Source organism: Magallana gigas, chromosome 1 (genome assembly GCF_963853765.1).
Source record: "Magallana gigas chromosome 1, xbMagGiga1.1, whole genome shotgun sequence".
NCBI classification, from domain to species: Eukaryota; Metazoa; Mollusca; class Bivalvia; order Ostreida; family Ostreidae; genus Magallana; species Magallana gigas.
The window spans coordinates 73,037,348-73,064,230 of record NC_088853.1 but is presented as its reverse complement, the minus strand read 5'-3'; the positions used below and the strand labels follow the sequence as shown (position 1 = coordinate 73,064,230).

Sequence of the window (26,883 nt, the reverse complement as noted above, 5' to 3'; positions counted from 1 at the left end):
TTTTTTGTTGACCCCAAGAATTCTCTTACAAAAATTGAGATGTACCTTTTCTATATCTGGTGCTTTGTGGAAACCCCAAATTTCAGAGGCATATGAAAGAATACTATGTACATACGTATCAAATACAGAACATTGAGTTTCAACATTAAAAGAATAATTTTTCATAGTGTTTGATATTGCAAAAAGTGCTTTCCGTCCTTGATCTGCTACATATTTTTGTGTTTGTAAAAATTTTCTATTGAAGTTAAATAACATACCAAGATACTTAAAAGTATTCACAACTTCTAGTTGTTGTTCATTGTATGACCAGCTTTCAAGATCTGATATTTTCCCACCATTTCTAAAAATGACAACCTTGGTTTTAGACACATTTACATTCAGATCCCATTGTATACTAGTAGTATATTCCTTAAGTGTATTTAACATACTCTGTAACCCAGCAGGGGTTTCAGCAATCAATACCATGTCATCTGCAAACATTAGCAGGAAAATATCAATCATGTGTTGCTCAATGGATGGACAATTGTTTTTTATAAAGTTTATCTCAAAATCGTTAACATAAAAAGCAAAAAGTAGTGGTGATAACACTTCACCTTGCATAAGACCCATGTCATTACTAAAGTAGTCACTTAAAACACCACCATATTTGACACGTGGCTTCACATTATTATACAGTGATTGTGTAACTTGTAATAATTTCCCTCCTATACCAACTTTATATATTTTATCCCATAACTTGCATCTGTTAATAGAGTCAAATGCCTTTTGAAAATCCACAAAACAACAATATAGACGTTTTTAGTTATATAGAGTTTTGTTAATAAGTGATTGTAAAACAAATATAGCATCTACTGTACTAAGTCCTGGTCGAAACCCAAACTGAGCATCAGTCAAAATATCGTATTTGTTATCCCATTCAAGGATTCTATTATTTAAAACACTTGTAAATAGTTTTCCAAAACAACTGACAATAGAGATACCCCTGTAGTTGTTTACATCATCAATGTCACCTTTTTGTGTACTGGTACAATACAACTTTTTGTCAACAGATCAGGGAATAAACCTGACATTAGTATTTTGTTAAAAAGTTTATGTATTACAGGCATCAAAATATCATACCATCTTATAAATAACTCATTTACAATGTAGTCCTCACTACAACTTTTGTTACATTTTAGTTTTTTAATAGCCTTACTAATTTCATCATAGGTAATTTCTTTATCTAACTCTTCATATACGGCATTATAATTCACAAAGTCACATGTACTTTCTGTGTGGTCAACGCTGTTACTTTCAATAGGTCTTTCAAAATATGCTTGGAAGTCCTCATTCGTTGGGCTACATTTTCCAGACTTGCTTTTCCCCTTAGAGAATAAACTGTAAAAGTGTTTTGGGTTGTGTTTTCTCAAAAATCAAACATGTCCCCCTCATATCGTTTGTATTTATATTTTGATTTTTTCATGAATTTTTGGAATTTTTTCTTGGCGACTAAAGTGTTTATTTGTTTTCATATGATTTGTCATTATTGTATGTATGGAGTAGCCCTTTGTATTCTTTCAATAGTTTTTTACAAGTTTCGTCAAACCAGGGTTTGTCCTGTTTCATATTCCCACATGCGTTATTTTTATGTATGGTATGTTGTGCTTTAGATACTTTAACATCCATGTAAGGTAAGACACAGTCATTCAATATACTGCAAATGTTGTTGATACAAGTATTGAGATCTGAAGAATTTTTGAAACCAATATCTAATTCACCGAGTAGGAAATTTTGATTTCGTGTAATTTCAGTCAAGATAAATTCCGCATTGTCATCGACCCACTTTACTGATTTGCTGTTAGTTCTACCCGAAGATACACTCGTTCTATGCAGTTGTGTTTCTAGGCAAATACCATTGATAGTAAAAATAATTTGTGAATGATCAGAAAAAATATTAAATATGCCAGTAGAAAAATGGCCTATACTAAAAAACAATGAACTTTCGGTCAACAGATAATCAATAACACTATTTCCTCTAGAACAGAAAAAAGTATAGTCACCAGGTACATCCCCAGGATGTCTACCATTAACAATTCGTAGACCTGATGACTTACATAATTCTAATAATTTTCTACCATAATTATTGGTGTGTTTATCTTGGTTTTTTCTTTCACAAAGAACTTCGGTGTCTTCTTATAAAAATGGTAGATTTCCATCAGATACAACATATTTCAAAAAATCATCAGTTATGTAATCGTTTCTGATACCCGTTCTTGCATTTAAATCTCCTGTAACATATACAGAACCCATATTTTTATATTTACTTATTGACTCCTCTAATAATTGGAATATACAGGTATCAATATTAAAATGTTCATAAAAAACACTGTTTTCAGGAGGTAAATAACACATAGCAATGTAGATATTTTTGTTTTCAGCATTTGTTAAAATTTACTAATATATGGAGATAGGTGTGGTTTACAATAGATAACAATACCCCGACCTTTAATTGATTTTCTTGGAAAAATACACTTTTCATAGCCATCTATGTCTACAACATCTCCAGGAGCAAGCCAGCATTCACTAAGGAAAATTATGTCGTATCCATTTATAATTGAATGGAATTCGGGAAAGTTTATTTTATCACGGAGCGACCGACATATATTCCAAGATATAAACGACAATTCACTCACTGCACATTCCTACGCTGAATGGTTACCCCATATCGGTGGGTGACCCGCCCATCCAGTTTATTTATAGATTCCGCAATACCATCTAGCAGTTGTAATTTTTTCATGATAAAATCCAGTTTTTCATCGACACTTAGGCCTACAGATTTGTTTAGCGGGGTGGAAGTTACCGGTAGATTATCCCTAAAAACGGGAATGTCCTCATACAATACACTGTTAGCTCTATTCAACAACTGACTTACCACCGTTGGTTCATGGTCACTACTCTGACTACTACTCTGGTCCGAGCTCTCCCTGCATTTTTTCCTCTTTTTTGATGATTGTTTTTGTGATTTGCTTTTTTCCATGGCTAAGGAATAAAAACTGTCCACAAAACTTCGTAAAGACTATAGCACCTTATATAAAGGTACATAATACGAAGAAATATATAAACCCCATCAAGGTAAAACACAGGTAACACGGAGCGCCTCGAAAACACGTCCACACCGGTGAACGTCCACTCACTCACACCTGTAAAAATTAAGCCCTGTCCTCACCTGAGATTTACCATCCGGTAAAAATGGTCGGTAGATGTTAAGCAGGTCGGGTACACTACCTTAAATGGATAGCATTATTTAACACGTGACAGTATTTTCGTCAAACAGATTCTCCAATCCAGTGAATGAGTTGCAATGCATGACGGTCTACAACGTGTCTACGATTCAACAAACGCACGTGGTTTTTGTCTGTTTTATTCACAATATTTAATTGCTTGCCGGAATGTTTGTACATCTTGATTTTTACTTTAGACGGTAAAAAAGGAAAGATTACGTATCATTAACTTTGTTCCATGCTCACATTGAAAAATACTGTTGTTTTAGTTGATCAAATGTTGCTTCAAAAATGATCAGTATCAAACGACTGACAAACATACGCATACAAGTACAAACAGGTTTTGATAAGAAAAAACTGCACAGTTGTGTATTGGTGACTTTATCATTGTGCACTAGAAATAAATACAGGTAACTGTACATTTGTAACATACGTGAATAGCCACGGTAGTAGAAATGCACAAATATACAAACGCAGAAGCGCAAGCTGTGCAGCATGTAGTATTTTGTCCGTGAAGCAATCTGATGAATGTCCCTGAAGAAAATATCAACGCGCATTCTAATAATGTTGCTTTAAATATGGGATATCATGTGAAAAAACGGTACTCGCTGCTTCTAATTCTATAGGACGTACCTCTCTTTTGAACAGTGACAATGGGGTATTTAAATAGGTTGATATAAGTCCTCATATGCAATAGTTTTTAAATGTGAGCATAGAAATTGAAGTTCAGACATAACTGTCCATATTAATTTCATAAACTCTGAAAAATCATTCATAATGAGTTTCCAAAGGACAATTCAAAATGGTGTATATTTTCAATACGCTTTGTATACACTGAAACTTGTAGTAGCCCACAATGCCTTGCAACTCATTCACCCGATTGGTTTGTCGATAAAAGTAAACAGATGGCTAATTTAGTATGCAAATTTATGCCGACGTCACAAAATATAGTGGCCTCGACCTGTTAAGGACACATATGGATCACAAGGGACAAGGGGGGGGGGGGGGTGCTGCCATCTTTGATAGACTCAAAGTTATGTCTGGAACTACATGTACAAATAATCAATAAATAATTATATAGCACGTACCTGTGATAGAATGATTCGAATAATTGTGATTCGCATGTTGAGGATGCCGGTGAAGTAACAAATGAAAAAAAAATGGGAAATTCATATTTCATTTTATATGTTCATCAGATATCCCCCCCCCCCCCGGTTGTGGATTAAACAAAAATACCAGGTAAAAACATTGAACAATAGCTTTTTTTTAGAATTGACAAACGTCACAAAGCAGTAATTATCAATTGCCGGTAATGGAGTTATCGGTCTTTAGTCGTGCAAATTTCTTGTTCGACAGATCTGTATGCACCGTTTTTTACTATGGGAGGCACTGTAGCTCCAAGGTCGTCTATTCATTTTTTTTTTAACCGGGAGCTACAAACCTGCACTTACTATTTAGAAAAATGTCGCAAAATATTTTTTATACACAAAACCCTATCAATATTATATCGAAGTATATATAATAAATTTTCATTTTCCAAGGGGGGGGGGGGGGGGGGTCGGGACCCCCCCGACCCCCCCCCCCCCCCCCTCTAGATCCGCGCATGTATATGTAGTACTATTCTTCAGCATCCGCTGGTTGTGCCACTATACGTAAACATGTTGAGGTTGATAATTAAGGAACTACGTCAGTGATAGACAGACACAGAGAGGAAGAGTACACGTTTTGAATGAGAGAGAGATAAAGAAAGAATTAAAAAGATAGTACATAGGGGATATTTAAGAGAGAGAGAGAGAGAGAGAGAGAGAGAGAGAGAGAGAGAGAGAGAGAGAGAGAGAGAGAGAGTGGCGTGTTAGGTGTATATATAACTAAAGAGGTTAATAGTTTGAGTTATCTCCCTTTTTACACAGAATAGCTTTCAACTACATGTAGTATATACAGTGACACACCAAAAGATGTCGGACACGGTCTTCCTCGACTAAAGCCAGAATGGTCAATACTACATGTGTATATACAGTGACACACCAAGAGTGAAGGAGGGGGACAGATCTACAAACAATTCTAGACACTGACATGCAAACACTGTAACATCGTAGTCAGTATTACTGGTAATCTCACTATCATTCTCTATATAGGGGCTTACTTCTAAAACAAAACTGTGCGGGGGGGGGGGGTGTCATTGAATTTTTTTTTTACTTTTGTAGATCTAAGAAAAGTTTCCGTTTAAAAAAATGGGGGAAGGGGTGAGGCAGGCATGTAGCATCGTTTTTTAATGTGGGGAAGAGGGGGGGGGGGGGGGGAGGGGGGGAGGCAGAATCGATCATCCAAAAAATCTTGACAAGCGAAAAATGAGAAAAAGGTTATTTCCAAAATCCTCAAAATCCTAATCCGTGGGGGGGGGGGGGGTTGTTACCTTCACTTCAATTTCACTGATTCTTTCCTTATTTTTAATTCAATTTTTTACATGGTCCCATAAAAGTGGGGGTGCCAACTGAATGTTAATACAATTTTTTGTTTGTACATTACAGAAAAGTATTTGCTGCGCAAAAAAGTCCCACCCCCTCAATGCTAAGTGCCTATGAGCTTTGTTGGTAGAAGAGTATTTCGTGTCATGCTACATGTAGGCGCTGGCACGAAAAAGACACCCCCCCCCCCTCAAAATGCTCAAAGACAGGGATCCCGGGTGACCAGAATATACGTCTATGAATAATGGCGTGAATGTGGTATATGCTTATAAATGACTTACAACATGCATTCAATGATATGATACTACAATGATATATAAATAAGTATATCGAAAGTAAAGGTCTTATCAAGGTCGGCGCTGGCACGATACCGAACCTCCACAGCTCAAAGAGTGACCACTATCTAGGTCGACAGTTGATTAAGGTACATCATACTCCGCTTACAAATACCAATAATATCTGGGCTTTATTTTACGTATAATGCAGGTAGCCTATTTTAATGAAATTAAAACAGATCAAGAAATATGGCGTTTCAGTCTCAGTGAAAGCGAGCCCCCTATTTTTATTTTACTTAAAAAAATCCTCATATTTTAAAACAATCAAAGCACTGAATCAGCACCTTGAAGTTTCCTCCCCTCCCCCTTAGTCGACCTCCAACCTACCCAAACCCGGCAAACAAATACACCCCCCCCCCCCTTCTTAAAAAATTAATTATAGTTCAGTGCATGCCACTTGGTTTTGACAAAAAATAGGCCAATTTATTTAATTAATTCATACTTTATCAAAGTGTAATAGAAATATATTGGTGATATGTTTCATCGAACCCCTTCTCAGTCCCATATATTCAAACAGATTGATTGATTACACACGTTTATTATATCTCCGTACCCTCTTTATCTTTCTATCAATGCTCTCTATTTGTGTGTATTATTTGTAAATTAGAAAAACGGGCTAGGGAAAAGAAACCCTTTTTTAAGATTATACGATTCATCGCATATATAGTCTATCTATATGTCACGATGTGAAATTCAATCTTTCGGACTATTTTTAATTATTGTGTAAATTAACTTTTTCGGACTTCGTGTTAATTGCTACAAAAACTTTTCATCTATTTCGACAACTGTTTTATAAACGTTATAAATTCCGCGCAGCATTAATCCCACCTGAGGCACAATCAGTGATGGACAGCTAATCTTTTAATTGACTTCTGTTTATGTTTATTGACACTTAAGCTTCTTTCATCTTATTAATCCTTTTATGTACATGCTGCTAAAATGTCCCGAGTTACTCAATAGCTGTTTGATAATTGATTTACTTACATCTGTACTTAATATGTTAATCCTTCATTGTGTTATTCCATTGTTCATTATATATTATTCGGAATTGTAAAATATAGTCAGTTGGAATCAGACCTTCGGTGCTGATACATACCAAACTCACGTAAAAGTTAATTTCATGTAAAGTCTATATAAAAGTCTGAAAACTAAAACGCGTGTTGGCTTGTTGGATGTTTTATGAGGCTGGGTCCAACAACAAGAGAATAAGCTCACGGTTGGCCCAGTATTAGTTCTGTACGGGAGAGAGCGCCCCGTAATATTTATCATGGCATGCGGGGATCTACCCCCCCCCCCCCGGAAAAATGAAAATTTAATAAATTATCGCAAACATGTCTCGGACCCCCCCCCCCCCCCCGGCAAACACAGTTATCCTTTGGAACCCCCCCCCCCCCCCCCCTGGAGAAAAGGTTTCATGGTCGGCGCATGCATGGTAGTTGTCGCAAATGTTTATCGTTTCTTTAATATCTCTATATATTGGCAATGGCGGTCAGATTTCTAATTTCATTCAATTTGACGTTTATAATTTGATTTGATTGAAGTGCATATGCCGATTATTCATGACATTTTGTTAAGTGACTTCAGTTCATGCAACAAGTGCGATGTTTGTGCTGGTGAAATAAACACGGTTTCCGGTGTCAGTCAGAACAAGACAGCGTGCTAAATTGATGAAACTTCTTATAAATTGTAAACAAATCACAGAGTAGATCGGCTTTTGGGTAGGAAGATAAAATATGAGAGGTCTTAAAAATATCAAAACATATTCTGACCAATGTTACTTGGAAATATGTCGACACACAGGATTGCTTTAGAAGTCATCTGTGGCATGAGTTTCATCTCTTTATACATGACACTTTGTGTTTCAGAAGTAGATCCACCATCACATCCACTGTACAGAAATTCCTGGACTTGATCCACGCAAACACTCCGTAAATTCCTGGACCCACCACGCCTTCTTCCTCTAGGTTTGAAATTTTCATATTATTCATGATGTCGTATTCAACCACACCCCCCCCCCCCCATTCCCCCGCAAACACATTAAAAAAAGTTTTAATAATAGATGAGTTTTCTTTGAGCATATACCGGTATATAATTAAAATATAGATGAGATTAAATAATTAAGAAAACTAAGTTGATGATAAATACATTCAAAAGTAAACATTCCAATAGCTTTTTATTTTTGAATGATTCATTTTCTGAGGCCAAACCGTGGGACCAAAACGACTTGGGGTCGAAACTATAGGATGCCGAAACGACAAGCATCACTGTGACGTATATCGAACAGACGATAGATCAGAGGCAGCAAAATGAAGGATAGTTTTACCCATTTAGATCGATAATGGTTCCCCGTGTATGAAATGAAAGTACAGGTTTGTTCAAATGCTGTTTATATTGTACAATGTGGTCTACCTGGGGAATTAATTATGCAACCGAACAAGGAACGGAAAGTCTCGAATTTTCTCCAAACCAACTTTGTACAAATGAATACCGGTAAGTTTTTATTTGTGTTTTACATAGAAACAGTGGATGAGAGGAAGAACAAGACAAACTTGGTCATCAGGCTACATAATTCCTGTTACCTTTGGGCCAGTGTTATGGTATTAAATCAATCTTGAAGTAAACTAATGTGTACTGATGTCAGATAAAATTTTTGTTAGAGGCCACTAAAAATTTAAAATTTTTGGGGAGTTGTTTTATGTCAACAAACAACATGTACCGGTACATGTAGATCTCAGTGATTTCAGACTGACCAATCATCAGACAGAACCACTCTGCCCTGGACCCACTGGTGACCTTGGGTGACACCCAGACCCCTTGATTTAAAATTGGCCCCGCTGATGTTTAAAAGATAAATAACGTTTTATAGTCTGTCCCAAGATATTTTTGCCGCATATTTTCTTAAATTATTCAATATTTATAAATACCTCTTGGTTCAGACGATGTTCATTCAATAGTATGAGAAAATCCCAAGATTTCCCCTTTGAAACGCCCCCTCTAGCTTGTCGGGTATCAGTACACGGCTAAAAATAAAAAGTCTACGAGGTTTTTCCATTGCCAAGGAGATGAAGACGCCCGGATGATAACGTTGAAAAATTGCGCGAGGTGTCCCGAGTATTTCCGAATGGAGAAAAGATGTCAACATTCCCCATTATAAATCTCCGTAGGAAATCTGTTTTCGTTCCTGTGAATTTTTACGAGGGAAAAATGATAATGTGTGAATGAAGTTATCTTGGGAATTTTCCCTTTCATCGATTTTAATTGCACTTCAGTCACAGGTATGTGTATTTTTATTAAAAATCGTTCAAATATGCAGCATAAATATCTTGGGACAGACTATAAAAGGATTCCACGAAATTTCCATTAAAGCGTAAAACTGTAAACTGATGGGCTGTATTGTACAAAGTTGAATTTCTGAATAGATAAATTCATATTTCCATTAAAGCATAATTTACGTAGAATATTAAACCTCTATGTGCATGTTATATTTATAGGTTGAACTTGAGGACAACATCAATTTAAATGTTTGTGTAAAATATCATGAATCAATGTTGACCTTTATTACTTACATTGAAATTACATTACTTGAAATTAATATGATATTGTCAATGAATTATTTATTTAAAATATAACAGTATGAAACATTTTTAGCTCACCTGAGCTGAAAGCTCAAGTGAGCTATTCTGATCACATTTTGTCCGTCGTCCGTCTGTCCGTCCGTCCGTCCGTCCGTCTGTCCGTCTGTCCGTCTGTAAACTTTTTACATTTTGAACTTCTCTAAAACCGCTTATCCAATTTCAACCAAATTTGGCACAAAGCATCCTTATGAGAGGGCGAATATAAATTGCAGAAATAAAAGTTTGATCTGTATTCAAAGCGGAGAAAACCTTGAAACTGTAGAAAAAGGGAGGTGCATTTTTAAAAATCTTCTTCTCAAGAACTACCGAGGCAAATTCAACCTAGTTTAGCATAAATTATCCTTATGGGAAGGAAAATATAAATTGCAAAAATTAAGTGGTCATTCTGTTTCAAATCTGAGTTATTACGAAAATAATAATAAAGGAAAGGCGTGTTTCAATCAGTTTAATAGCTTCGGGTTCGGCATCCGGTAAAATAATTCCATACTTTCTAAAACGAGGTTCTTTGTTTAAAGCAGCCATGACATTATACGAAAAAGGGTCGATCTGACTATGATGAATTTGCTTGTTGTGCAACAGTTCGCGTATGAAGGGAAATTTTGAAACATACAAAATATATTGGTGCCGATTTTGTGAAGTAAATTGAGGCTAAATATTTCAATGCGTTGACAGTATTCACACATGACGTTGGTGTTAGCTTGTTCTGATTTTCGTTTCGTTCTCATTATGCTTTGTAACCTGGAAACTATCGTCTGTATTTCGTGATTTTTACGTATCAAATCAAACAGAGACTTCGGTAAATCAAACAGTTAATAACTGTTTACCTGCGCAAATTAAGCAAAATCGGATGTAGGGGTACTGAAATACAATTCATTCTATCGGTAATTCGGCATTATCTTTTGCGTAATGGTACATGTAGATTAATGCAATAGGTTTTGTTGAGATGCTCGGCATTTTCTCGAGTTTATTCAGTTTAAATAGAGTTTGATATCGCTGACGGAAATATGTAGGTATATACATGTATATATATGATTCATTTCGAAAAAATAAATTGTGTTCTTTATTTGTTATACATGTAGTGCATGTTTCTTGTGTTTAATTGTTTACAACTTCTATTTACCAACCATATTTGAGTGTTAAGTTTCGAATTATAAGGAAGATACAGAGATTTGCCCACAATTCTATGTTTGTACACAGATCTTAAAAACTAAAGCTTAAAAAGGTAAAAAAATTTGTCAATATTTATTAAGAAAATTTTCAAAGTCTGTTCTTCCAGAAACCAACTTTAACAACTTATTGTATTGTAAACTTAACCTTTTTAGCTCACCTGAGGGTGGGGCCACAATTGGGGGTCGAAGTTTAACAAATGAATATATAGAGTAAATCTTTAAAAATCTTCTCCTCAGAAACTAATCAGCCAGGAAAGCTGAAACTTGTGTGAAAGCATCATCAGGTAATGTAGATACAAATTTGTGAAAATCATGATCCCCGGAGGTAGGGTGGGGCCACAATGAAGGATCGAAGTTTTACATAGGAATATATATAGAATAAATCTTTAAAAATCTTCTTCTCAACAACTAATCGGCCAGGAAAGCTGACACTTGTGTGGAAGGATCCTCAGGTAGTGTAGATTCAAAGTTGTGAAAATCATGACCCCCGGGGTACGGTGGGGCCACAATGGGGGATCGAAGTTTAACATAGGAATATATAGAGAAATCTTTAAAAATCTTCTTCTCAGAAACTAATCAGCCAGGAAAGCTGAAACTTGTGTGAAAGCATCCTCAGGTAGTGTAGATTCATAGTTGTGAAAATCATGACCCCCGGGGGTAGGATGGGGCCACAATGGGGGGGTCGATGTTTTACATAGGAATAAACAGAGTAAATCTTTAAAAATCTTCTTCTCAGAAACTAATCAGCCAGGAAAGCTGAAACTTATGTGAAAGCATCCTCAGGTAGTGTAGATTCATAGTTGTGAAAATCATGATCCCCAGGGGTAGGGTGGGGCCACAATGGGGGGGGGGTCAAAGTTTAACAAAGGAATATATAGGGTAAATCTTTAAAAATCTTCTTCTCAGAAACTAATTAGCCAGGAAAGCTGAAACTTCTTCGGAAGCATCCTCAGGTAGTGTTGATTCAAAGTTGTGAAAATAATAACCCCTGGGGGTACGGTGGGGCCACAATGGGGGGTCGAAGTTTAACATATGATTATATAGAGTAAATCTTTTAAAATCTTCTTCTCAGAAACTAATCAGCCAGGAAAGCTGAAACTTGTGTGGAAGCATCATCAGGTAGTGTAGATTCAAATTTGTGAAAATCATAACCCTGGGGGTAGGTTTGGGCCACAATGGGAGGTCGATGTTTTACATAGGAATAAACAGAGTAAATCTTTAAAAATCCTCTTCTCAGAAACTAATCAGCCAGGAAAGCTGAAACTTGTGTGAAAGCATCCTCAGGTAGTGTAGATTCATAGTTGTGAAAATCATGATCCCCACGGGTAGGGTGGGGCCACAATGGGGGGTCAAAGTTTAACAAAGGAATATATAGGGTAAATCTTTAAAAATCTTCTCAGAAACTAATCAGCCAGATGTTTCTTTATAATTGTTAAGACTTTGGCCCCAGGACAATTCTTTGGCCTCCCGAGAAGGTTCAGAGTTTGATGTACGTTTATATCTAATATATAAACTATTGTTAAGGATCTTTTTGAGAACTGCAATACTCAACATATGATATGACTATAAAATCATCTTGTTAGAAAAGGGACTAATGATTATAAACATAAGAATATCCAGGGGAAAATGGATTTTATTTACACAGGATCTACATGTATTATTATACATTGTCCAGATAGTTTGTATTATGACTCCATTAAGCTGATTTTATCATACCTATTGTTCCTCAGGTGAGCGATGTGGCCCATGGGCCTCTTGTTTTGTTTTGCCTCGGACTAGAATGTCTCGACGTCATTGGATGAATCGCGTCACGTGGTTGCCTCATAAATTTCTTTACAGGGCAAGTGTCAAAATTTAAACGGCAACATGGCGGACGTAACGTTATTTGAGCTGATTTTTACACAAACGTTCAACCATACCTTTAATTTTTAAGCCCCAAAATATTTAGAGTGACCCCCCTTTGCCCGTGACGTAATATTATGATCCTACAATAGCATCAGGTTTGCACATACAACTGACGATGAAGGTAAAAAATTAGAGAATTAAGCTATGAATTTAATCGTTATATATTATCTTTTGTTTGTTTACATATTAAACTGTAGGTCCTTGACAAAACAAAACACTTATTAGGTTCGTTACTGACTGTTTACTGTTTCCGCCTCGCCGGACTTTACCGACCCCACAAATTTCTGTAAACAGTCAATAACGAACCTAATAAGTAATAGTGGTCTCTTTACAGGTTCCTGGTGTAATGGGATGCAGTAAACTAACTGACTAAAGAAAGAATATATGTGGTATAGTATTCATGTATTGTTACTATTAATAATAAGTCTATTATTATGTAGCTAAACTCTGTATTTTTAGGTCACCTGAGTAATTCAGGAGACTTATTGCTATCACAAGTTCGTTGTCGTGTGTCATTCATAGACATTAGTATGCATCTCTTAAGTGGGTATGAGGACATTATGTAAAGATGTTTGATCCACCTCTAAATTTATCACTGGAAATATAGAACAAGAGCACTGTGACGTCATCCATGACCTTTTTTGTCTTTGTTTGCGTATCGACTCAAAATGAAGTATGGAAGCATGTAAGAAATCTCTTGGGTCTTACCAAAGCTCTTGTGCTTACTCAAAACGGGTCTTCAAACCTCAAGACATTGTAAATTACGAGTTAAAGTCGGCGATTTTTGACATAACACACCACAGGTGAAAACATTAGAGAGCATTATGGGACGTAGACAACATATTTGTTGGATGAATCTTTAGGTTTAGCTCCCGCGCACACTGGTTCTTAGAGCTCGCGTCACTTGTTATAAATCCATTGTAAATAAGAGCTTACTAAAGATATGTCACATCTAAAAAAAAATACAATAGGACCAGACAAAAGGCAAATGTTGGGTAAGCCCTCTTTTCTAAAACAGGCCTAAAACTAAGTTATGATGATGTTGGAGAAATGAACAAAGAAAACTAGATGCTGTCATTAGACAGTAATACCCGCACCATGTGTTTGCCCCTAAATAACACTGTTTTATACCAGTTTAATTAAAAATGAAGGCTACATGCAAACTCCGGTAATACATTTAAAAATTATAATTTTCATAACTGAAGGATGAGATCCCTGCCCATATGATAATACACATCGTGACATGAGCAGCACTTTATGTGCAATTTGGGGTAGAACTGTTTGCAGTGAATTTTCAGTTAATCAATAATCTTAACATTTTATGTCATAGGAAGTATAATGGTCTATATAATTATTACAAACAAAATTAAAAATTAAATTATGCCCCCTCCCCGTGGCGGTTGCCGGTTTTAGATTTGCTTCTGTGTGCCTACATGAACATCATCGTGTGCACAGATTTAGAGAAGGGGTGGGAGTGAGGGGTCCAGACCCCCCCCCCTCCCCATGAAAATTCGTAAATTACCAAAAATACACCTTGGACCCCAATGCTCTTACAGACATGTAAACGCTCTAACCCATTGCGCTTCAATGTTAGGTAACATTATTTGGGGGGTAAATATTTAATCAATAGTCAACATACTTTATTGTTTATCTCAATAGGAAGTATACATGTACATCACAATATGCAGGTGTCCTGCACCACCTTAAAGCTGTTATTTACCTAATAAAATAGTGCAAGTGGATTTGAAGAATAGGTCATAAAAATACATGCATGTTACAAATGGCTGATCTTTGTCTGAAGTTACGTACACAACACAGGTTTGCATGTCTCATTAGCGGGTACTAGTTTTACCCAGCTCTTCGATTAGATGGGTTCACGTGTATACATACATGGGTGTTGCTAAAACGCGGAACGGAAAACGGAACGGAAGAAAACGGAAAATCTTATCTAATGTTATTTACCTCATAGATTTGTTAAGTATGCTAAAACGATATACTTTATGTACCTTTTTAATTTTTTTTGAAAGATTAGCAATATTAGATTATTTATTCAAGAATATTTATTTCCTCAAAATTAACAGTACATGCATTGACCACTATATTCTGTCCCAAAATATCCTCGATTCACTTTTTGCTGTATATTTATATATACCTCAGGGTTCAAGCGATTCTCTTTTAGAAGCATTAAACATTCTCATTATTCTTTCTTTAAAACGTCCTCTCTAGTTTATCAGCTGGTATAAATACACGGCTAAAAATAAAGAAGTCTACGGGGTTTTGCATTTTAACAGACCCAGATGATGGTGTTGAAAAATTGTGCAAGGTCTTCTGAGTGACTTCCAAATGGAGAAAAGATGTCAACATTTTCCATTATAAATCGTCCAAATGTGCTGCATGAATATTTTGGGATCGACAGACTATAGTCCCAATATATAATCGGAAAATCAAACCAGGCAACGTCTAGAGCTCTCTATTCGGATCATATGTATATAGCTGCTGGAATAAACAACTGCATGCTTTGTAATGCAAACGTAAACAAAATTGTATTGCTAAAAATACTAGTTTCACAAATTACTAGTTTCACAAATTACCGGGTATTTTAATGTGTACTGTATTTTAATTTTTTAATGTCGTCAGTCCTACAGTTTTTTTCTTCCATCTCAATGATACTGTATCGTCTGAATGATAAAAGATCGTCTAGAACACCGAAAATTCAATTTTGATGCAAGTATATACATGTACATCATATTTGAAAATAATATAAAAATACTCAAAACACGCATAAAACGCTTTCACTAACTGCGTACGTTACGCTAATATGCCAGCAATACCATATAAGAGAAATAAGTAAAAAGTTATAGCTAATTTGCTTGTTTAATCATGTTAATGTTTCACAATTCGTATACATTTGATTTTTCCGTTTCGTACTCAACTAAAGCCGAATGAATACAATGCTATAATTGATAGACATTCATATGAATATTAATAAGATAGCAACATGTTGATAATCATTCATTAGATATAAATAAAAGATACAAAGTAAATCGTTTCTGGCCAGTCTATACCTTTTTTAAGGGATAAACGTGATGATATTTTCCATTCCGTTCCGTTTTCCGTTCCGCGTTTTAGCAACACCCATACATACATGTCTGTGTTTTCCGTATGCAGAAAAGGATTACGGTAGTTAAGATCAGCTAAAGGAATTCATTATTGTGTTTTAATTGGATTATCATTATGATGTTGACCAATTTAGGTAAGCATAATACATGTAGTAGCAGTAGCACAATATAATAAGATGCCAGCATGGGATTCCTACGGAAGCCTGTTGGTGCCACGTAGAAAAATATTTTATCTGGCGGCCGCCAGAAAATTATATGGCGGCCGCCAGATATTATATGGCGGCCGCCAGATAATTTTCTGGCGGCCGCCAAATATTTATCTGGCGGCCGCCAGAAAATTATCTGGCGGCCGCCAGATAATATCTGGCGGCCGCCATATAATTTTCTGGCGGCCGCCATATAATTTTCTGGCGGCCGCCATATAATATCTGGCGGCCGCCATATAATTTTCTGGCGGCCGCCAGATAATTTTCTGGCGGCCGCCAGATAACACCTTGCTTCCTGATGCGCGCGCATGTTTTAACGTGAGATTTTTAGGAAGAGGTGGATACACCGAAGCCAGCTTGGAGTACGCTGTAGTTTCATTGCAAAACCAACCACCTTCAAAAAGTAAGTAATTTTATTGTTGTGTTTTGACTTCCTTTTTCACTATTTAGTTATATTATAAATTTTGAAAATATGATACCAAATATCAATAAGAGAGCTAAAGTTTTGAAATACTGGGGGCGTGGAATGTAGATTAGACTTTTTTTAAAATCTAGAATGAATTAGATGTTACTTTCTGCTTTGTATCTAATTGTTAAACATTGTACTTCAGGGTTTTTAAACTGAAAAATATATTTTAACAATATAAAACATTAACTTAAAAGGACTGTTTTCTAACCTGTATAAGTATAAGCAACATACTGTCTTCTGTATGTTTTAGTTTTGGTATAAAAGTTTAAATAACACATATTACAGTCAAGCCTGCTATCATAGTAAATAATAACATTGACAAAATTAAGTGATGACCTATGTAGATTTGTGCAAAGTTGGTACATTTTCTACCGATGCAACGTTTAAAGGTTTTTTTTGGTAAAGATTCGGGATACTTTTTCGTTGAGAGATATAGCGGAGGTAAATGATCTGCAACGTCAAAGAATCGTGCTTATTTGACATAAACATCGGATTGTACTGCTGGTTTTTTGGTGGTTTTTTTTTTTGGGGGGGGGGGGGAGGGGGGGGGGGGTGAACGCTTACATAGCTTTATAAAGGCTTTTGGTGATTATACTCAAATTTACCAGTGTGAGGTAAGGAGAGGTTTAGAAATCAACTCCGTTGTTTCAACCATAAACAAAGCGGCCAGCTCTTGTAATACAATTCAACAAAAACAAACAACACCTTTTTTAATTCAAAATTTGAAGCTAAATTGCTCTTGTGGGTGAGTCGCCGATAACAGACTGAATATGAAAGGAAAGGGTCATACAGTGACTGCGTAGTTCACCAGACAGATCGATGTATTATGTCTCGGATGAACTTTAATTAATTATATCTGTAACTAACGGACCCCCTCCTCACTTTCTATATGTAGTATGCAACACGTCGATGATGACCACATATTTTACTTATAAACAAACATATCTCAATAGATTATTTTTTTTGAATTGAATAAAAAAAACAACAGCTGTTGTTTCTAACTTTTAAAAGAAATTGTTAAAAATGAGTATGAATGCCTTGGACATTTACATATACAACATATGCATGCAGAATCATGAAGTGTTCTGTTTCTTATGTTCAATTCTTAATTCAAAGTTTTGGGATTAGTGATGTTTTTATGATTTTAAAACAATATTTTTTATTTGTTTGAAAAATATTCTTTTTAAACCTGTTGCAACAAGAAAGAACTTATTGTTAGAAATATCAAAATGGAATGATGCATGCAATCGCGGATCATAATAATAGGGAAAAAACTTATTAAGGTCAATTAATTGGCCTCGACTCCCCTTCGGCAACTACCCTCGGATCCTTCTACACTCCCCCCCCCCCCCCCCCTTCACGAGGTTTTTTTTTGATTTCACACGTGATTAGATGTGCCGATTTCAGATACAAATTGCATGATAAATCCCTCCTTGCAGTAGTGATTAATAATTTTCTCTTTCCCTGTTAATTTACTGCCATCAGTTTCTGTATACCATTAGCGCTAAACAGTTATGTTTGGATAATGTGGATAATGAAAACAGACAATTTTCCTTTGATCACATGCACAAATCTGCAGTAATTTTGTCAATGGCAATTTTTTCTTCTGTTAATCATTATTAATGTTTAGGGCTAAAATGCGTACTCTCTCTCTCTCTCTCTCTCTCTCTCTCTCTCTCTCTCTCTCTCTCTCTCTCTCTCTCTCTCTCTCTCTCTCTCATATGTTAAAAACCTGCAAAATATTTGCAATAATCAAGTTTCGATCATTTTAGTAATATCGTAGTCTTTTCGGACAGCCAGTTTTACAGAGTTATATATAGCTTGCAAAACATTCAAGGTGATCCATAAGTTAGTTTGATTTAAAGGATCCGACCCATTTTATAACCTAATTTTCTAACCTTGAATATTTATTATGAATTAAATACTCTTACATTGATTCGAAGCAGCATTTTAGAGTAGAAAAGAAATTACCAAGAGAACTTTTGAAAAATGTTTTATCTTAGCAGTAATCAATTAATAGAGACTGCAATACGATTTATGTGGAAAACTAATTATATGCACTAAATGCATAAGATATATCTGTTATGCATTCAGATTCATAGAATTTGGGGCTAATATGGATCGGAGACCTCAGTCATGATCTTTTGCACCATTTCAGGGTCAGGAAACCTAGACAAAAAATAAAATTCTGATTACTTAGTAATCGAGTATTTTATTTCAATAAGCCAATTTATCGTTCGTGACGAAATCTAAGTTATGTGCCTATGGTTATCAGATTGTCAATTTTTTAATGAACAGTATATTAGTAAATTAACTTTCCACTAATGCTCATTCCGCTGTTCACATAACTAGTAATTAGTTATAATCGTAACCTCTTATGTCAAAATTTAGAGTAAAGAATTAGTGTTGACATACATATACTAGACAGTGATTAAAAGTATTTCAATGGACCAGGGTTTCCTTTATGGAGACTGCCACTAAGTAACATTTTTTTTTTAAACTGAAAAGCAGTTTTAGAGAATATCGCTGATCCGCTTTGTCTTTGTAAATAACTTGTTTATTACATTGTAACGTGTATTTACAGGATCACCAATGTCCCTTCGGAGGTTTTTATTGGAGAGAGGTATTGACGAAGATATCGTGAAGAAAATGGAAGAAGAAAAGGTACAATCTGTTTGTATTGAAAATATCAAAATAAATGCATCTACAAATTAAATAAAAGTTTAACTTTTCGAAATGATCAATTATCATGATGACCGGAAGGCATTTAATGAATATAAAAGACATAATTTCTAAGGTACGATCTGCCAATAGTAAACCAAAAACGATCGATTACACCATGTACGTACATGTATATGCATTACTTTCATTTAAATTACAGATTGATATTGATGTAATCCAAGAAATTAGTGATAACGATCTCGAAAAATATCTTCAATGCAAAGGAGACCGTATTGCTGTGAAGGCGTTTGCAAGTGAACAAAAAAATAAAGATACTGATAATGAAAGGAAATTGGCACTAATTGACAGCTTACGTAAGCGTATGGGAGTACCAAACATGTCAGACACAGATGATGAAGAAACGACAATCGGGGAAAAAACGTCCATACTCATTTTCAAGAAAATTCAAGAAAAGGAAGCAAGCAGAAATCGCATCCAAACCGGACAGGGCGATAGTGGTTGGGTTTGCCATTTTTGACTCGAGTGCCAAGGCATACCGTCAAATTCGGGCACCATTAGGTGGAGGCACTCGTTATGCACGCGTGAATAAAAACACACGAAAAAATGAGTTGATAAAAATTATCTGTCCCCTATTTTTTCCGGATGGAAAAAATTGCCATGGCAATATCAACGATTACTCGTTTGACATATCGACGGATGTCCATGGCACACAGTTAATGCAGAACGAATCTATCGAAGCGATTACAAGACGTCTTGGATTAAAACATTTCAGATGTTACTTAATGGCAAAATGCCAGGCAGAGGATTTTCCAGACGACGAGAATAATCAAACAGAAGTAACATGTTCCAGTTCTGACAAGGGCTTTCAAATTGGTTCCTTTACAAAAACAGTAACAAAAAAACGAAACGAGATTGTCAAAGAAATGATATTAAAGATGCACAAATTTCAAAGAGACAGACAGAAGAAAGTTCCGATACTGAAGAAAGCCTTCCGGATCTGATCCATGGCAAGGGTTTTAGTTTAAGCGAAAGTCTGGAAAACGTCAGCGAAAATCAAATTACACCAAAATTTCCTGAGGGTCTGGAAAAAATGCCATGTAATGAAAGTAAGGAAGGTACTCTTTGTTCAAAAATCGATTTAGTAAAGAAGACTGCCATGACACAAAGTGCTAGTTTCAGTGGATTTATGGACAAAGATAATAACGAAAGAAACAACGACAATGTTATTGTGGAATACCTTCCTGATCTGTCTTCTTTGCCTGGCTCTAGTTCGGTCGATGCAAGTAGGACTGCTTTCTTGAGAGGAGCGTCGATTGATTACGAATCAGACAGTTCGGGTGTGATTCAGTTTGGTCAAATTTCAGCAGATAGTATCGAACTAGACGAAACCCTACCACTGGTGTGTAAAATTACGGTTCACAGAGGGCGAGTGGCTCGAGATTTGATAGATTTCTTCTCGCAGGAAAATATTCCGTCGCATAGTTCGACAGTCTTCGAAATAAACATGCTGAAAGAAGATGGTACACCAGAGGCCGCTGAAGATAACGGAGGGGTGATGCGGGATTCTCTTACTGAATTTTGGGACACTTTTTATTTGCAATACACAGAGGGAAATACGTACAAAGTACCCGTACTAAGGCACGATATGACAGATGTACAGTGGAAGTCAGTTGCATCCGTAATTAGAATGGGTTTCTATCAGGAGAAAGTATTTCCAATAAAACTCGCCCCTTCTTTCATGCAGCAAGCAATTTTCGGTGCTTGCACTGAGTCGGATCTAATTGATTCCTTTCTCAAATATGTTTCAGCGATGGACAGAAGTGTGATCGAGAGTGCCCTTAAAGATTTTGAAACTGTTGACAAGGATGAAATATATGATGCATTGGAACAATACGATGTGAAGAAAGCCATCAATGCGGAAAATATAGAGCGTATCGTAAGAGAAGTTGCACATAAAGAATTGGTACAAAAACCAATGTTTATAGCAGACTGTTTTTACAAGGTTCTGAATGCAACCATACTTGTTCAAGAAGACATGTCAGTTTTGTACTCAACGCTGGAACCAACACCAAAGAAAGTACTCAATTCCATAAAGTTCCCAGAGCAAATGTCCTCAGAAGAGAAAACTCTCAGTCAATACTTGAAGAAACTTGTACGCGAAATGGATGATCCCCAAAACTTGCAGCTCTTCTTAAGGTTCTGTACAGGGTCAGACATAATGACAAAAAGCGATATCCAGATACGTTTCACATCCAGCAATGTATCCAGTAATGTGCGTTGTCCATCGTCTCACACATGCGGATGCGTTTTAGAAATTCCTCGAAGCTATTCCCAGGATCCATACGTCTTATTCAAATCTGATTTTTTGTCACTTCTAAGGAACAGATACTGGCAAATGGACTTTGTCTAATCAGAGAGTCTTTCCATAACATGATAAGAATAATCAAAATAATTCAAACAAAATGTTCAAGGTGTTTTAAGCAAAATTTAAAGAAGTCAGCAACGTTATTGTTATAAGAATTTCGTTTTAAGCATACATGTTTTTATACTTATCGTTTTTATAGATACGTCTTTGTTTAATGACTTTGATGTTTGATACAAAATATTTGTTACTAGTTTTAGTATTTGATGTTTCTTAAGCAAATAATTAGTATTTGATCTAAAGATATCGAGTTGATTGACAACAAGCTTAAAACAATGATTTTATCTTTTTTATTTGAGTCTGATAGTGTCTTTTTAAATATAAATATGTTGTTTCGCTGTGTTTGTTTCACATATCTTCACTTCGATGCATAATTGGTTTAGATGTCAGGTTGTTTTAATTGTTTTTTTTGTCAAAGGAAATGACACAGGACCGTATAAAAATGTGTTGATTAAGTAATAAATAGTTCTCATTTACATATTGTTTTTAATCAGAAGAATCCGAAACATACATAAACATATAGTCTTCAAAAGTAGACATGTTAAGAAAAAAGTTCTAACTTCTCTCCTTACATGTTGGGATGTAAATCATTTAGGACTGAGGTCCTTAGTTTTTCATACAATTTAAGTCCTTCACGCGCTGTTGTTGGTGGTGATAAATTGTTCTCCGTCATATATATTAGCAGCAGCTCAAACATTTCTGGATCACATGTAGATCTTCCTCTAAAAACACACTCTGACATGCAAATATTAACATCTCTCTGGTCAACAGTCTTCAAGAAATTCTTTGTGTGAAATATTTCTGGCATTGAGAACATAACAGTGGGTCGTCCATGTGGTACATTTTCGTTTTTGCTTGGACGAATGCTATGGGAATTCCAAATTGCTCTAACTGCATCCAATTCTCTCTGAAATGAATTTTTTGGGAAATAAGAAGGTTGATAATATAGTTGCTAATTCTTGTGAATTTCACCATCAAACACAAATCGTTCTCTTAAAATGATAAACGGAAAATCAGTATATCCTTAAATTTGATATAAATATGCATTAAAGCAACCTGAAATATTAAATATTATTTCTATGATTATCAATTATCACTAAAAATTATTATTATTATTATTATTTATCTATCAATTCAAGTTCACATATCAAATAGGATGGTTATCGAGTTGAAGTGATTACAGTTCGACGCATTGATGGTTGGATTTTTTAATAAATAACAAGTACATGTATATAGGGTAGCTGATTTCCAGGAAGAGAGGATACATGTTTGGCAATTTTACAACTACTGTCGATCTGTCAACTCGACTACTAGCATCTTTTGACTGGAAATGTCCATTGTCAACGTGTCACCAATCCGGCGACCTGCTGACCTACTTGTCTATAAACTAACTTTCTTCTTCTTTTAGGAGTCATAATCGTTTAATATAAAAGATTAAGATCTCGTCATGATAAAATCCGTTATGAAAAAACAAATAATTTTGATGAAGAATTAATTTGGTATGATTTTATCTGCTCTATCAGACAAACTACTATTCAATTGAAATCATTCGTGTCGATAGCCATTTTAGAGAGAGATATATATATATATATATATATATATATATATATATATATATATATATATATATATATATATATATATATATATATATATATATATATATATTATCCAGTGTCTTTGTCTGTGATAACACTACGTATCGATTTTGTACTATATAACTCATAATACAAATGACGCCAAATCGAGGCGCCAGCGGGGTTTGTTTATTTATATTTAAATATTTAATCGTACGATGGCTGAAATTATATGAATATAAGTAATAACGTATCATTCTTTGAATATTATGAGGTGATAATTTCGGTCGGGGCGTGATCAAATCTATCATAAAGCCCTTCGGGCTTTATTGAATTTGATCACGCCCCGACCAAAATTATCACCTCATAATACTCAAAGAATGATTCCTTATTCATTATATATATCTGGAAATTCACTATATTTGAACCTCACATCCGCCCCGGTCGGAGCTTGAAGTTACATCCTTAATGGAACCTACTCTCCTAGCAGTGAGCGGCCACCGCGCTAACCACTCTGCAGTGCGCTCGTCGCTAACTACACGGTCGTTTGAAATACAGATGGAATACAGTTAAGGTGGAATGCTACACCGAATTTTTTTTTAATGTATCGTTAGAGTATCATTTTTGAAGGAAGACTGCATTGTTCGAAGAAAGATATATGCCCCTAATTTTTTATACCATTTTTGTTGTTTTTTTTACGAAAAGGTGGAAAATCTGTTTTTGTTGCAAGCAACGCACTGTAGAGTTTAATATTTGATGTAAATAAATGCATAACACAAACATCTAATAAACCGAAAAAACAAATCATATAAAAAAAAAATAAGGGCATGTATCCTTCTTTGAACACTATTCCCGGCCTGGTGGAATAATGAACTTCCCAGAGAGAGAGAGAGAGAGAGAGAGAGAGAGAGAGAGAGAGAGAGAAAGAGTAATTAAAGCTCAACTCCAGTATTTGTTTTCTTACTAACCTGTACTAAAGCTGTGAAACAAAACTGTATCAGACTTATATCGACAGCACTACCAGTGAAGTCAGCACGATTCTTTAATGATCCCAGGGTATCCATCCAAAACTGAGAGCACTCCTTTCTAAGTGTACACCAGAAACTTTCTATTCTTTGATTATGCATGCTTGCGCCATATAGAAAGCTCTCTTCTCCTGACAACAACGACTGCATTCACGCTATATGCCCATTCTCAGTTCCCATGTCTCCCCTTACCATTTGAGGACACCCAAGTAATTCTGTAACCGTTTCCATATAGTATCCCGCGATTACACGTGGATTGCTGCTTGTATGGTACACATTTAACCACATAATTTGCCTCGAAAATCCATCAATACAACCACTGATACATAATCCGTATGGTTTTAATTTGTCGTAAGAATCCACGTGCCACAAATAATTTGGACCTTTGGCAAAATACTGTCTTCTTCTCAAACGGCCCTTCCTTCTAACTTCAATGCCCATGGGATCCAGAATTTGCATTAAACTATAAACCACATTCCTCGGAACTGTCATACCTTCTTTGAGACACTTTTGATGCATCCATCTGTATCCATGCATGCAACCAGATCCACGAAGTTGTGTGTAAATAAAAATGGCGACATCAATGATATCAGTGTAATTTTTGCGACAAAAAAGATTTTGTCGACATAACACTCGTTTTAGAGTTCTTAAACTAATAATAATTCGATGATTAACTGCCAGAGAACACAAAATTTCTTTGTAGGTAAACCCCATATGAAAATAAAAAGCAACGGCTGTGTCAACGTCCATCTTCTTACACTCTCCTTTTGCAAAATAATTTATGTGGCGGCCGCCAGATAATTATGTGGCGGCCGCCAGATAATTATGTGGCGGCCGCCAGATAAATTATGTGGCGGCCGCCAGATATTAAGTGGCGGCCGCCAGATAAATAAGTGGCGGCCGCCAGATATTAAGTGGCGGCCGCCAGATAAATAAGTGGCGGCCGCCAAATAATAAGTGGCGGCCGCCAGAAAATTATCTGGCGGCCGCCAGATAAAATATTTTTCCTACGTGGCACCAACAGGCTTCCGTAGATTCCTGCCAGCATACATACACATGTATATAAGTTCTACTTTCACTTTCTAAATGTAATCTCCCTTTGACAGCATACTGTATCATCATCTTTTAATATTTAAATAAGCTTATCATCGTTACCTATCCTATCGCATTTGTAAAGTTTCTGTCATTTTAGTTGCAAAAGTTATTTTTTTCATTTGTCAGACTGCATGCACTGTTGAGTTGACCCCATATTGACCCTGTATAAACAATTTCTTATTAAATTTGTGTATTTCATATGTAAGTAAGTGTAGACACTTAAATTTTTTATATGAGTATAATAATAGGAAGGAAGGAGTATTTCTTTCTTAATGTATTATAATGCATCAAATACAATGTAGGTCATGACCTTATGGGACTGTTCTGACCCCACGAAACAGGAAAATACAAAATATCTTCTAAAGTCATTATGATGCATCAACTGGTGTAAAGTACATTAATGACCCCCAGGTGTTGTCTTTAACCCCCCCCCCCCCCCCCTTTATGAAATAGGAAATGATATGATACACTATATATTTTGTTAACTTCTGAGATCTGAGATCCTCATCCCTAAACCGTTTAATTTATTTTTGCTCTTTGTGTCATTGCGCGTAAAATTGTATTGTAAGATTATGCCCCCTTGGAGACACCCTGACATTTTAGAACTAGAAATAATAATGTATTTTATCTTATTCATATGTTATACAGTAGTGTTTGATCCATGTGGGTAATTCCTAGCCTAATGATGTCACTGCTTTGTTTAGGAGACTTTACAATTGCCCCAAATAGGTGAATACACATGGCAGTGATGCATATAACATTTTGTTTATAAATCTTAAAAATTGAATTAAGCAATTTCCAAAATGTTAATGTGAATCACGAGAGAAAAAGCAATCAAGAAATGATTTAAAATTTGCTACTGTACACATGTAAGAATGTATTAAGAAGACTGAATCTTTATAAGCAGGTTAGATTGGGGGGGGGGGGGAATGAATGTGGAGTATAAACATTTATAATTTGAATCATTTATTGTTATTAATTAATTTTAACTTGTCAATGAATACTACTTATTGATCCCAAGGTAGAAATATGACCTCTGATCGTATCTCAATAGATCATTTGTTAATTATGCAAGGTGTAATGTAATTTTTTTTAAGAATAACATTTTTTACCAGTTTATAAAAGTTTTTAGACACCCAAATTATATTTTGATTTTAATAGATTATTCGACAAGGAAGGGGGGGGGGGGAGAGAGAACAGTTTATATTTGAGTTTGTTTGGGAGTGGGGGTTCCAAGTCATATATTTGACAATTTTTTAATGTAATTTAAAATAAGACTAAGCCATACTACAGTCATGAACATGAATAGTATAGAACAAAACACAAACTAATACATGTACATGTATATATATACATAGGAAGTATTACAAAACAGATGATTGATCTATATCTGGGTTCTTAAATTGAATCATATATCATGTACATATTATAATATTGTTTCTTTGTTCAAGGCATTTAAGATGGTATGTAGGTCATGATCCCAAGTGCTCTTCCTGAAATTATCAAATATCATAAAAAC

General features: G+C 35.5%; 2 protein-coding genes across 16 annotated transcripts in view; both read left to right on the top strand.

The window, feature by feature from the left end:
* Positions 1-26,883, top strand: part of LOC105338511 (uncharacterized) — a 193,672-nt gene that overhangs the window by 11,631 nt on the left and 155,158 nt on the right. For 8 of the 15 annotated variants that reach the window (XR_010710703.1, XR_010710702.1, XM_066074808.1 and 5 more), the window contains exons 3-5: positions 7,926-8,024; positions 8,261-8,550; positions 13,104-13,158. The exons of 1 other annotated variant lie outside the window; for it this stretch is intronic. The gene's annotated coding sequence lies outside the window, so the exon portion shown is untranslated. Of the gene's footprint in view, positions 1-7,925; positions 8,025-8,061; positions 8,551-8,577; positions 8,658-11,276; positions 12,891-13,103; positions 13,159-26,883 lie in introns of those variants that run through there. 6 more of the 15 variants (XM_066074780.1, XM_066074787.1, XM_066074769.1 and 3 more) reach the window with 6 other exon arrangements.
* On the top strand, positions 16,327-22,109 carry LOC117685172 (uncharacterized). The gene is made up of 3 exons (XM_066074761.1): positions 16,327-16,497; positions 19,148-19,227; positions 19,445-22,109. Exon 3 carries the CDS (start codon positions 20,336-20,338, stop codon positions 21,653-21,655), a length of 1,320 nt encoding a protein of 439 aa, XP_065930833.1. The 5' UTR covers positions 16,327-16,497; positions 19,148-19,227; positions 19,445-20,335; the 3' UTR covers positions 21,656-22,109.

What these genes read in the sequence shown, in the direction of transcription:
- LOC117685172 (XM_066074761.1), top strand. Translation starts at nt 20,336, where the DNA reads ATGCCATGTAATGAAAGTAAGGAAGGTACTCTTTGTTCAAAAATCGAT.